Source organism: Oncorhynchus clarkii, chromosome 28 (assembly GCF_045791955.1).
Source record: "Oncorhynchus clarkii lewisi isolate Uvic-CL-2024 chromosome 28, UVic_Ocla_1.0, whole genome shotgun sequence".
NCBI classification, from domain to species: domain Eukaryota; kingdom Metazoa; phylum Chordata; class Actinopteri; order Salmoniformes; family Salmonidae; genus Oncorhynchus; species Oncorhynchus clarkii.
This window is the reverse complement of record NC_092174.1, coordinates 31,068,744-31,082,458: the sequence shown is the minus strand read 5'-3', so window position 1 is coordinate 31,082,458 and position 13,715 is coordinate 31,068,744. Positions and strand designations below refer to the sequence as shown.

The 13,715-nt window shown below is 42.6% G+C and overlaps 2 protein-coding genes across 2 annotated transcripts; one reads left to right on the top strand and one right to left on the bottom strand.

The window, feature by feature from the left end:
- Window positions 1-506: 506 nt before the first annotated feature.
- On the top strand, window positions 507-1,564 carry LOC139386612 (leucine rich adaptor protein 1-like). Its single transcript, XM_071132324.1, has 2 exons — window positions 507-713; window positions 1,031-1,564. The coding sequence occupies exons 1-2, from the start codon at window positions 507-509 to the stop codon at window positions 1,562-1,564; spliced, it is 741 nt and encodes a 246-aa protein (XP_070988425.1).
- Window positions 1,565-2,557: 993 nt separating this feature from the next.
- LOC139387168 (E3 ubiquitin-protein ligase TRIM11-like) lies at window positions 2,558-9,687 on the bottom strand. The gene is made up of 5 exons (XM_071133220.1): window positions 9,504-9,687; window positions 6,181-6,414; window positions 5,888-5,907; window positions 5,514-5,641; window positions 2,558-5,311 (listed from the first exon to the last, which is right to left on the bottom strand). Exons 2-5 carry the CDS (start codon window positions 6,307-6,309, stop codon window positions 4,728-4,730), a joined length of 861 nt encoding a protein of 286 aa, XP_070989321.1. The 5' UTR covers window positions 6,310-6,414; window positions 9,504-9,687; the 3' UTR covers window positions 2,558-4,727.
- Window positions 9,688-13,715: the final 4,028 nt, after the last annotated feature.

Sequence of the window (13,715 nt, the reverse complement as noted above, 5' to 3'; positions counted from 1 at the left end):
ACGGGTAGGCTACTTGCCGACTGCAGTTCATATTCAGGTTCATATTCACCTAAATTACATTCCTGGTGTTTTTGTGTCAACGAGTGGCTTTGCCTCGGCACATATTAGGTTACCTGTTGTTGGCTGTCCACATCTGTCCGTCTCTGACTGATTGCGTAACAATATCGACGGCCTTTGAGAATAATTAATTAAGCTATCGACGCATCCAGTTATTTCTCACGTTTTTGCAATGGCTCAACGCTGCATTTGAAACCCGTCAGTGGAAAAGTTTGCTCCAATCTCTCAATGGAATCCTAGTTCATTATGGAGCGTTCAGGAACACAATGTGCACGTGAGGTCTTTTTTTCAAGTTGACTATGCCTGCGGGCAAGCTAACATGTTTTGTGTCACAGGTAACTTGTCGGGGCTGATTTCCAAAATACTGTTTGCTTGGATCGTTGCGCGTAAGCTACCCCTAAAGTTCTCTAACAATTCTATATTCAAGTAGGATTTCATAATATTTTATTATGGAAGAAGAGAGTATGTACGACTCATTTCCAGATTTGAAAGAGCTGGAAAATAAAATTGGGATGAAAACTCCGGAGAGCCTGTTGAGGTGGATGCAGGGGGATGCTTCGCTCGGTGCTGAGTGGAGTTCTAATCGTCCGGAGGGGAGAGACAACCGCACCAGCGACAGTCTGACCGACAGGATCAGAAACTTGAAACTGGAGATGGTAAGGATTCCTTTGCAGAATGCAATTATGAATAGTTCTGTACGATTTGATTATACAAACTGTGTGTGTGCATTCATTTATTCTGTTCACTTGTTCTATGATTGAGTTTATTTTTCAAAGCTATACAATTGATGAAAAGAACTCTCCCACCAGACCATGTTTGGCTGGCATTAGTGACAACCACTTCACCTTTATTAATGTCAGTTATGTCACCACCCCACCCCCCTCACCCAGCTGAGGCCCTCATTCCATTCAAAACATTTTAAGTCTAAATTCCTCTGCTCACTACTGTCATCTCACATTCCCTCCTTCCACAGTGCTGTCTGCGTGCTACAGACGTGCGGATCCTGCACCAGCTGGTGACGGTGCATGAGGCCATGGAGGCTGTGCGATGGCTGCTTGAGGAGCGTGGCACTCTGGCCAGCAGGGGCAGCAGCCTGACAAGCAGCCAGTGTAGCCTGGCTGAGGGGCCTGGGTCTGTCTTGTCCCCTTGCAGGGAGGGCCTGAGTCTGGCCCTAACTAGCTGGCAGAGTCCTCTAAATGATGCCAATGAAGAACCAGAAGAGTTGAAAGTACCAGATAGCATCTCTGGGGACAGCTACTTCCATATGCTCGCCAATGCCGTTTCTTGTAATGACACAGGGTTGACACTTGAGGGAGTTGTTAGCCCTCCTGAGAGAACAGGAGAAACTGGGACACCGCACTGTGGTCTCCCAGAGGAGAGACAAGGGGCCTCGGACGGTGAAATCGTGGGGGTGGAGGAACAGACCATTCCCAGTTGTGAGGTTCTGTTGAGGTATGACACTCAGTGGTGCTGGGTGGAGTCTCAAGACGATGTGACTTTTCTCTGACGTTATAAGTGCAATTCAAAAGATGCTTTATGACATGAAACCTTCCCTCTTCGCCTACCAAAATTAGATGCAATGGTGCCAGTTGGACATGAAGTGCCGTCCTGGACTAGGAGCGACATTTAAGTTGACATTAAAGTGTCCATGGTGGACTGGATGAATGCTAGTAGCATTGTCCTCTAGAGGAGCAAAATCAAGGCGTACTCATATTTTGATTTAGCTACTTTGGTTTGTCAGTTGTTGCCCTTTTGCTTTTCAATGAGTCACCGTTGCCCCTTTCAACCTAGATGTAAATCAGATCGATGTCAATCATGTTCTCACTATTACATGTTTTGCTAGAGAAAGCTAGAGAAAGCTTATATGGGGCGGCAGGTAGCCTAGTGGTTAGAGTGTTGGACTGGTAACCAAAAGGTTGCAAGATCGAATCTCCGAGCTGTCAAGGTAAACATCTGTCTTTCTGCCCCTGAACAAAGCAGTTAAGAATGTGTTCTTAACGGATTTGCCTAGTTAAATAAAGGTTTAAAAAAATTGAGGGCTCAGCAGAAAATGCATTGACGTTATGACATCATAAATGGACGCAGACATTGGACTTCTAAAAAGGCCATTAAGCCCATCACAACCCCAGTGTGATACTATAATGAACCCTTATCTTTTGGATGCAAATGTGTTACTCAGAATATTATTCTGTTGAATAAAATAGACAATTTTTTGCCCAACCATACAGTCTCCAGCTGCACATTTTCATATAATAGGCCTAAGAATGCATATCAAGACAGCGCGCAGAACTGTGTGTGCCCTGTTCCTGTCCGTTGGAAGTTGGTGAGCCCGACATTGTCCAGCAGCTTGATGGGCTGATGACGTGTGAGAATGCCAGCTATGTCAGGAGATAACAGTAACCTAATGCTGTTTAACAATTATAGGACTGTGACCAGAACCAGGACTTAAGTCCCAGATACGCACATTTTTTTAAAAACAATTATCACAACAATACAATGGTAATAGGACAAAGTTATTTTAATGCAGTGTTAAGAGAGGACCAACAGAGGACCACAAGAAATAGAAACTAAACACCTGTCAATAAGCATTTGTAGATTTGGAAGTCTAGTCTGGCAGGAAACATGTAGAAAAAGACAATACATTGCTTATGCTCAAATGCTATGCACTAGAGGTCGACCAATTATGATTTCTCAACGCCGATATCGATTATTGGAGGACCAAAAAAAAGGCGATAGCGATTAATTGGCCGATTATTTATAATAATGACAACAATACTGAATGAACGCTTATTTTAACCTAATATAATACATAAATAAAATCAATTTAGCCTCAAATAAATAATGAAACATGTTCAATTTGGTTTAAATAATGCAAAGTGTTGAAGAAAGTAAAAGTGCAATGTAAGAAAGCTAACGTTTAAGTTCCTTGCTCAGAACATATGAAAGCTGGTGGTTCCTTTTAACACTTCAATAATCCCAGGTAAGAAGTTTTAGGTTGTAGTTATTATAGTACTATTTCTCTCTATACCATTTGTATTTCATTAACCTTTGACTATTGGATGTTCTTATAGGCACTTTAGTATTGCCAGTGTAACAGTATAGCTTCCGTCCCTCTCCTCGCTCCTCCCTGGGCTCGAACCAGGAACACAACGACAACAGCTACCCTCGAAGCAGCGTTACCCTTGCAGAGCAAGGGGAACAACTACTCCATGTCTCAGAGCGAGTGACGTTTGAAACGCAATTAGCGCGCACCCCGCTAACTAGCTAGCCATTTCACATCACATCGTTACACCAGCCTGATCTCGGGAGTTGATAGGCTTGAAGTCATAAACAGCGCAATGCTTGAAGCGTTACGAAGAGCTGCTGGCAAAACACAAGAAAGTGCTGTTTGAATGAATGCTTATGAGCCTGCTGCTGCCAACCATCGCTCAGTCACACTGCTCTATCAAATCAGACTTAAATATAACATAATAACACAGAGCCGTAGGTCATTAATATGGTCGAATCCGGAAACTATTTCGAAAAGTAGACATTTATTCATTCAGTGAAATACGGAACCATTCCGTATTTTATCTAACGGGTGGCATCCATCAGTCTAAATATTCCTGTTACATTGCACAAAAGTCAATGTTATGTCATAATTACGTACAATTCTGGCAAATTAGTTCACAATGAGCCAGGCGGCCTAAACTGTTGCATATACCCTGACTGCGTGCAATGAACGCAAGAGAAGTGACACAATTTCACCTGGTTAATATTGCCTGCTAACCTGGATTTATTTTAGTTAATATGCAGGTTTAAAAATATATATTTGTGTATTGATTTTAAGAAAGACATTGATGTTTATGGTTAGTTACACGGAGCAACGACAGTCCTTTTTCGCGAATGCGCACTGCATCTATTATATGCAACGCAGGACACGCTAGATAAACTAGTAATATCATCAACCATCATCAACCATGTGTAGTTACCATGTGTTAGTGATTATGATTGATTAAGTTCAATGCTAGCTAGCAACTTACCTTGGCTTCTTACTGAATTCACGTAACAGGCGGGCTCCTCGTGAGGCAGGTGGTTAGAGCATTGGACTAGTTAACCGTAAGGTTGCAAGATTGAATCCCTGAGCTGACAAGGTAAAAATGTGTCGTTCTGCCCCTGAACAAGGCAGTTAACCCACCGTTCCTAGGCCGTCATTGAAAATAAGAATGTGTTCTTAATTGACTTGCCTAGTTAATTAAGATGTAAATAAAATATAAATGTAAAAAAAATATATATTAAAAAAAAATTATATAAAAAAAAAAAATGGCATCCAAAATTAACGATTGTTATGAAAACTTGAAAAATCGGCCCTAATTAAATCAGCCATTCCGATTAAAATCGGTCAACCTCTACTATGCACACTGCATATATTTATCTAATTAGTTCACTTACAAGACATTCAAAAGCTCAGACAATTTACTAGATTTTGGGATTTTGCCAAACTGTAGGGTCATTTTAAGCTGTGTAACAGTTTGAGTGGATTTACAAAAACAGGTTCTCCATATTTTCTTAAATTTCAAACAATTCAATGGTCAGTGTTTCAAACTAAGCATTTGGAACAAAAATAAAAGCATGCTAGCTAGCTGCTAGTGCACGTATTAGTGTGAAGGATACCGTGTTGGTTGTAGTGCCTAAAAGTTTGAGACTGGGCGCAGCACCCTCATTGGCTTAGTCGACAGTGGCTGGTCATCCTCCTTCAGCCTAGGGCAGAAGGCTGGTCTGAGGTAAGTTTGGCTGGCTGAATCCTGATCCAGGGTACAGTAGAAGGTGTAGAGACACGCCATCCTCACTGCATCATAGAAGCTCAGGATTCCACTGTCCACATCCAGAAAGACCCCGATCCGTCTGGGTGGGTTGGAGTCCGGTGCATGGAACGCAAATGCCAGCCAGTCATGCTGGGCAGAGAACTGCTGCTTGCTCTTGCTGTAACTCAGACTCCATGACTGGTCATCAGTGCCGAGCTTGCAGGTCACCGCTATCTGGGATGGGCCAAGGAAAGCTACACCGACAGCCCAAGAGGAGAGCCCCTCTACTTCCACCTCCCAATTGTGCACACCCTTGGAGGAGATAATGACTCCCATCACACAGTAAGGCCGATCAAGGTAACATGGCTCCTCATGTCGCTGGTCCTCCTCAGTCACCCACACAGAGCCAGAGTCAGGGTCCAACTTCAGTTTAGGGTGGGGACTTAATTCAGAAAAGAAAATGACATCTCCTACAGAGACATAATATTAGAGATACGAGCCAAAACGTTACTTTAAAATGGCTGACAGGAACAATTAGCTGGCCAAAAACACAATAGGCTTCTAATGTACTATAGTTGTGTGAACGCTTATATAGCCGAATATTGAACTAATCAGTCTAATAATTATATATTTTTTAACTTGTGTTAACTGCGCTTCATGGAGACGGAGTACCTTGAAATGTTTTCTGAAGAGTGTGGAATAGGGGGGTGATTCTAGATGAAGCCACAAGCTTGGTTCCACTCCAATTACTGAGCTTCTGCATCTTACGGGAACAAATGTCCCTTTGAAGCAGGTCTGCCCTGCAACGGGGAAATTTAAGATCACTAAAGTTCAGAATTTAGCAAGATGAACATAATGTGTAGCATATGTACAGTCTGTTGCACCAATTATTTACATACTTGTAAAGACATTTGTCAATTAAATACTGTGGTGCTGGTCATTTAAAAAAATAAAAAAAGGAATGACATTTAATTATTCTACTTTGAGGGAATTGTTTGTGGGTGGTGTCTTCAGCTATAATTCAGTCATAAAAATAATCAACACACCACTCCTCATTCTTCAAGAGCTGTTTAATGAAATTGAACAGTTAAAATAAATCCTTATGAAAAGTAGCCATACTCTTAATGAATTGATAATTAGCATAAGTGGCACTGGGTGCGCTGCCTACTGTTTTTGTTTTTTGTGGTGCCAAATTTAAACTCTCATTTAGACTTCCGTCCCAGTACACTCCTAGCCTGGACAAACCAGACAATGCTGTGCTCACCATTGTTTCAAATCAGCGTTCAGTCTTTCTTTTAAAAAAAACATGCATTATGCCCAAATCATGCTTTTGCTCTACCTGGAGCAGCACCAGGGGGTCACTGATGGTCTGAGTCTTCAGCAGGGTGTCCTGTGCCTGTGTCAGCCTGTCCTGCAGCCTCCTCAGCCCCTCTGTCCGCTGCTTCCCGTTCCTGCTCTCCTGCACCATGTCCACAGAGAACCTCTTCTGCCACGCCTGCTCCTCAAACTCCAGGAACAGCTTGATTCTGCGCAGGAAGGCTGTGCACTCACTTTGCTGCCTCTCCAGACTGGCCTGTTAAATAAATGGGTGACCGTCAGAAGTGTAGCCTGATTAAACCAGACAAACACTGCATTCGCGCTGGGGGCCAGACAAACACTGCATTCACGCTGGGGGCCAGACAAACACTGCATTCACGCTGGGGGCCAGACAAACACTGCATTCACGCTGGGGGCCAGAGAAACACTGCATTCACGCTGGGGCGGAGTTATTGACTTGGAGGCCCCAGGCAGAAGCCAGTCTTAGGCCCCCACCCATGCCTATTTAACTATCATGGCTACTGAACAAAGAGCTGTTCGGAGCCAGCTCTTCTAGGTGAAAGAATTAAAAGGTATTTGCGTTGCCACAGAACAAGGGTGGGCAATAATTTTGACTCAAGGGCTACGTCAGGATTTCAAAGTCCAACGGAGTACCGCACAGATTTAAACATTTTGACTGATTTGTTCACCAAAAGCAATTTGCAGGCAAGAAAAAAAAGGCAGTATTAAAAAAAATTGCCGCTCCCATGTTTCATGAGGAAATAAAAGATCCCAGAAACGTTCCATATACACAAAAAGCTTATTTCTCAAAGATGGTAAACAAAAGGTAATCCATACACCTGACAGGTGTGGAATATGAAGCTGATTCAACAGCCTGATCGTTACAGGTGCACCGAGGACAATCAAATGTGCAGGTCTGTCATAACACAATGCCACAGATGTTTCAAGTTGAGGGAGCATGCAATTGTCTTGCTGCCTGCAGGAATGTCCACCAGATCCGTTGGCAGAGAATTTAATTAATGTTTGTTTCTCTACCAACAACCACATCCAACATGTTTTAGAGAACGTCAGTACATACAAATGGCCTCAACCACGTGTAACTACGCCAGCCACCCACATCCAGCTTCTTAACCTGCGGGATCATCCGAGACCAGCCACCCAGAGTGTTGATGAAACTGAACTGAAGCATTTCTGCACTGTCAGAAACCGTCTCAGAGAAGCGCATCTGCATGCTTGTTGTACTCACCAGGGTCTTGACCTAACTGCAGTTCGGCGTCGTACCCGAATTCAGTGGGTACACGCTCACCTTCGATGACCACTGGCATGCTGGAGAAGTGTGCTCTTCACAGAAGAATCCCGATTTCAACTGTACCAGGCAGATGGCAGACAGTGTGTATGGCATTGTGCTGATGTCAGCGTTGTGAACAAAGTGCCCCATGGTGGTAGGGTTATTATGGGCAAGCATAAGCTATGGCCAACGAACACAATTGCATTTTATCGATGGCAATTTGAATGCAGAGATTGCGTGATGAGATCCTGAGCCCCATTGTCGTGCCAGTCATTTGCCGCCATAATTTCATGTTTCAGCATGATAATGCACAGCCCCATGTCGCAAGGATCTGTACAGAATTCCTGGATGCTGAAAGTGTCCATGTTCTTCCATGGCCGACATATTCCCCTGTCACGTAACCCATGGAAAATGAGTGGGACAACATGCCACAATCAACAGCCTGGTCAACTCTACGCAAAAGAGTTGTTGCGCTGCATGAGGTAAATGGTGGTCCCACCAGATACGGACTGGTTTTCTGATCTACAGCATGACCTTTTATTTAAGGTATCTGTGACCAACAGATGCATATCTATTCCTTCACGTGAAATCCATAGATTAGGGCAAAAAAACAGGTCAATTGATAGATTCTCATATGAACTGTAACTCAGAAAACTCTTACATTTTTGCATTTATATTTTTGTTCAGTGTACATAGTCTGTTTTACACTTTCAAGTTAGGGATTCATCAATTCTGGGCCAATACCTATATCTGTTATTTTCCTATGCAATATTGACAATACTGATATATTTTATGGACTTCAACAATTCTAGCACAGATACAAACTGCAACCAAGTTATGTTCATGAGGCTAAAAAGGAAAATATGGCAAATGACTTGAAGATGGGAATGGATAAAAACAAATATTTAACCACAACATGAGTGAAATGTATCAGGGAAGAGCATAGTTAATAATTGTATGCAAAGGAGATGCGTGTAGAAAAAAAGTGGTCAAAACCAATTGAAAATAATGCACAGTAACATGCTGACCAGACCGCACGCATTGATTTTGTCCACACACACCAGACACGGTCAAGACATGCAGGTTGAAAAATAGGAACCAACTAAATTAATTTGGGGACAGGTCAAAAAGCAAACAATTATGGCAATTTAGCTAGCTTGCTGTTGCTAGCTAATTTGTCCTGGGATATGAACATTGGGTTGTTATTTTACCTGAACTGCACAAGGTCTACGTCGACAATTAATCCACAGATAAAAGGGTAAACCGAGGTGATTTCTAGTCATTTCTACCGCTTCTTCTTTTTGGACTTTATATGGCAGTTGGCAAAGAACTTTAAGGTGCATTACCACCACCAACTGGACTGGAGTGTGGACCTCAGTTCATCTTTCAATCACCCACATGGGTATATGCTCCTAAAAACCAATGAGATAGGAGAGGCGGGACTTGCAGTGCATCAAGCATCACAAATAGAACCAAGTTCTGTTTTAGAGCCTGGCTATGCAAACGCTCTTGAGCAGTGTAGTGCAAAGATTGACGCTCACATGCCGCGCAGAGGGAAGCGGAAGACACATAGGTCTGTGTCTCAAAAACAGTCATAGCTTTCAGGCATGGAGTCGTAATAGTGAAGTCGTTTAAAACTGTTCAATATCTAGAGGCAAATTCGAAGGAGGAAAACAGATACCAATCCATTTGTCACAAGCACTATAATAGCGTACATGGGAGATTATTCACGAGCGAAGTAGGACCTCAAGTGGAGTAGGATGGCAAGATAATTTAGTTTAATACATTAGTTATGCCAAGTTCACGAGGCTGCCTGATGATGTCAGGCCCCAGGCATGAGCCATCGTGCATAAATGTATTCTGAACCAATTACATTAATTTGGGGACAAGTCAAAAAGCATTAAACATGTATGGCAATTTAGCTAGTTAGCTTGCACTTGTTAGTTAATTTGTCCTATTTAGCTAGCTTGCTGTTGCTGGCTAATTTGTCCCATTTAGCTAGCTTGCTGTTGCTAGCTAATTTGTCCTGGGATATAAACATTGAGTTGTTATTTTACTTGAAATGCACAAGGTCTTCTACTCCGACAATTAATCCACACATAAAACGGCCAACCGAATCGTTTCTAGTCATTTCTCCTTCTTCCAGGCTTTTTCATCTTTGACTTATATGGTGATTGGCATCTCCACTTTTACCAAGACAACCGGTAAAAAATGTAGTCTTTCAATCACCCACGTGGATACAACCAATGAGGAGATGGCGTGGGTACCTGCTTCTATAAACCAATGAGGAGATGGGAGAGGCAGGACTTGCAGTGGGATCTGCTTCAGAAATAGAAAGAGTTCCATTTTAGCCCTTGGCAACGCAGGCGAGGAGTGTGGGTGCAATAATTGAACATGGATTTCTAAATTTATTTTGCGACGCTCGCGCACGCGACGTGTACGTTCTGGTCAGCATGTAAGTCTGCCACTACATGCACTCACTATTCAGACTAGTTTAACAGAAGTGGTGAGAGGAGCCTCAACATTTCATGTGGGGTTTGGGTTCATTTTCTTGCTGACATAGTCAACATGATAGGCTTGGTGTTACCTTGGAACGCGAAGCAGCTTCATCAATTTTTGCCAGGCCATTCTTTACTTCAGTCAGTCTCTCTTTAATACCAAATCAAATCAAATCATCAAATCAAATTTTATTTGTCACATACACATGGTTAGCAGATGTTAATGCGAGTGTAGCGAAATGCTTGTGCTTCTAGTTCCGACAATGCAGTAATAACAAGTAATCTAACTAACAATTCCAAAACTACTGTCTTGTACACAGTGTAAGGGGATAAAGAATATGTACATAAGGATATATGAATGAGTGATGGTACAGAGCAGCATAGGCAAGATACAGTAGATGGTATCGGGTACAGTATGTACAAATGAGATGAGTATGTAAACAAAGTGGCATAGTATAGTATAAAGTGGCTAGTGATACATGTATTACATAAGGATACCGTCGATGATATAGAGTACAGTATATACGTATGCATATGAGATGAATAATGTAGGGTAAGTAACATTTATATAAGGTAGCATTGTTTAAAGTGGCTAGTGATATATTTACATCATTTCCCATCAATTCCCATTATTAAAGTGGCTGGAGTTGAGTCAGTGTCAGTGTGTTGGCAGCAGCCACTCAGTGTTAGTGGTGGCTGTTTAACAGTCTGATGGCCTTGAGATAGAAGCTGTTTTTCAGTCTCTCGGTCCCAGCTTTGATGCACCTGTACTGACCTCGCCTTCTGGATGATAGCGGGGTGAACAGGCAGTGGCTCGGGTGGTTGATGTCCTTGATGATCTTTATGGCCTTCCTGTGACATCGGGTGGTGTAGGTGTCCTGGAGGGCAGGTAGTTTGCCCCCGGTGATGCGTTGTGCAGACCTCACTACCCTCTGGAGAGCCTTACGGTTGAGGGCGGTGCAGTTGCCATACCAGGCGGTGATACAGCCCGCCAGGATGCTCTCGATTGTGCATCTGTAGAAGTTTGTGAGTGCTTTTGGTGACAAGCCGAATTTCTTCAGCCTCCTGAGGTTGAAGAGGCGCTGCTGCGCCTTCTTCACGATGCTGTCTGTGTGAGTGGACCAATTCAGTTTGTCTGTGATGTGTATGCCGAGGAACTTAAAACTTGCTACCCTCTCCACTACTGTTCCATCGATGTGGATAGGGGGGTGATGTATTGATTGGACGAAGCACTTGTGAGTACGCTATTATAGTGCTTGTGACAAATGGATTGGTATCTGTTTTCCTCCTTCGAATTTGCCTCTAGATATTGAACAGTTTTAAACGACTTCACTATTACGACTCCATGCCTGAAAGCTATGACAAACCCTGAAGTTTGACGTGACAGTTCCCCTATCAAAACAATTAAAGACATACCATTGATTAATTGTACAATTAGTGGATTTACCAATTAACAAGACGCATTCTAATAGATTTTCTGAAAATAGCGCAAACTCAAAGTATCTTCCATGCATGCACAAGTGGCCAAAATGAAAATGAGACACCACCTCACCCTTAAAGTATCCAGCGCATCTGCCAGTTTCACGACGTTATGCCCATCCCCGTGCTTGGCCTCGGCAGGTAGCATGCAGTAGGCACACAGGGGGGTATGGTCTGTCTCGCAGTAAAGTTCCTGTTCCTTCCCGTGCTCTTTGCAGAGCCTGCCAGTGTCGCCCATCGGGCTCACCAGAACGTGTTGGCGCAGTACAGCGTTCTCTAAGTGTGGTATGACGTGGACGGTGCAATATGACTCTTCGCAGCTGACACAACTCTTTTCTGCGAACATCCTCTGATCACCTTTGCAAACAGTGCAGTCGACACCGCTTACACGTTTACTGTGGTACTTTTCAATTATGTTGTTAAGTACCACGTTATTTTTCAAGTTTAACGTTGAATCACACGGTGCAAGGCAAAGAGGACAGGTGTAACATATACACAGTCTCTCGAATCCACCCTCGGCATTGATGTTTTCGACTTTCACCGCAGATCTTTTCAACTGCTTCACACAGCCTTCACAATAATTATGACCGCAGGGCAAAGTCACAGGCTCGACAAATATGTCACGGCAGACGGCGCAAATAAGCTCCTCGTCAAGAGATTTGACCTCCATGCCAAACAAATGTACGGTTCAGAATATAACCAACACGAGGGCGCTCACTTCAATAACTAGGTAAGTTGGTTGTGATGAAATCGAAAATTGAGAAGAGAAACTCACAAGTGCTTCGTCCAATCAAAACGGTCCGTTGCAAACTTGAATGTCACGTGACTTTACTGTCCAGCTTTTGAATCCAGTGCAGTTTCATTTACACATGTTCATTACTTTGTTGTTCCAGTTGAATTACTTTGCTGTTGATTTTTTTTCATTTCGGTTTTACTCAAAATATTTTGTTTATGACATAATACTTATTTCATATCGAAAATGCAGGTGGATGGGTTAAACCCCGAACAACCATTGTTTGGTTAATTTAGCTAATAACCACGCTCTAGTAGGGTTTGTTTACGTTACGTCTTTACGCCCAATGCCTCAGCCAATCAATTCAATTCAATTCAAGGGCTTTATTGGCATGGGAAACATGTGTTAACGTTGCCAAAGCAAGTGAGGTAGATAATATATAAAGTGAATATATAAAGTGAAATAAACAATAAAAATTAACAGTAAACATTACACATACAGAAGTTTCAAAACAATAAAGACATTACAAATGTCATATTATATACAGTGTTTTAACAATGTACAAATGGTTAAAGGACACAAGATAAAATAAATAAGCATAAATATGGGTTGTATTTACAATGGTGTGTGTTCTTCACTGGTTGCCCTTTTCTCTTGGCAACAGGTTACAAATCTTGCTGCTGTGATGGCACACTGTGGAATTTCACCCAGTAGATATGGGAGTTTATCAAAATTGGATTTGTTTTTGAATTCTTTGTGGATCTGTGTAATCTGAGGGAAATATGTCTCTCTAATATGGTCATACATTGGGCAGGAGGTTTGGAAGTGCAGCTCAGTTTCCACCTCATTTTGTGGGCAGTGAGCACATAGCCTGTCTTCTCTTGAGAGCCATGTCTGCCTACAGCGGCCTTTCTCAATAGCAAGGCTATGCTCACTGAGTCTGTACATAGTCAAAGCTTTCCTTAATTTTGGGTCAGTCACAGTGGTCAGGTATTCTGCCGTTGTGTACTCTCTGTGTAGGGTCAAATAGCATTCTAGTTTGCTCTGTTTTTTTGTTAATTCTTTCCAATGTGTCCAGTAATTATCTTTTTGTTTTCTCATTATTTGGTTGGGTCTAATTGTGCTGCTGTCCTGGGGCTCTGTAGGGTGTGTTTGTGTTTGTGAACAGAGCCCCAGGACCAGCTTGCTTAGGGACTCTTCTCCAGGTTCATCTCTCTGTAGGTGATGGCTTTGTTATGGAAGGTTTGGGAATCGCTTCCTTTTAGGTGGTTATAGAATTTAACAACTATTTTCTGGATTTTGATAATTACTGGGTATCGGCCTAATTCTGCTCTGCATTCATTATTTGGTGTTCTACGTTGTACACGGAGGATATTTTTGCAGAATTCTGCGTGCAGAGTCTCAATTTGGTGTTTGTCCCATTTTGTGAAGTCTTGGTTGGTGAGCGGACCCCAGACCTCACAACCATAAAGGGCAATGGGCTCTATGACTGATTCAAGTATTTTTAGCTAAATCCTAATTGGTATGTTGAAATTGATGTTCCTTTTGATGGCATAGCC

Coding starts and splice junctions, on each gene's coding strand:
- LOC139386612 (XM_071132324.1), top strand. CDS start 507: ATGGAAGAAGAGAGTATGTACGACTCATTTCCAGATTTGAAAGAGCTG. Junction 714..1,030: donor GAAACTTGAAACTGGAGATG/GTAAGGATTCCT, acceptor CTCCTTCCACAG/TGCTGTCTGCGTGCTACAGA.
- LOC139387168 (XM_071133220.1), bottom strand. CDS start 6,309: ATGGTGCAGGAGAGCAGGAACGGGAAGCAGCGGACAGAGGGGCTGAGG. Junction 5,908..6,180: donor ACCCCCTGGTGCTGCTCCAG/GTAGAGCAAAAG, acceptor TTCATTAAACAG/CTCTTGAAGAATGAGGAGTG. Junction 5,312..5,513: donor TCTTCAGAAAACATTTCAAG/GTACTCCGTCTC, acceptor ATGTCTCTGTAG/GAGATGTCATTTTCTTTTCT.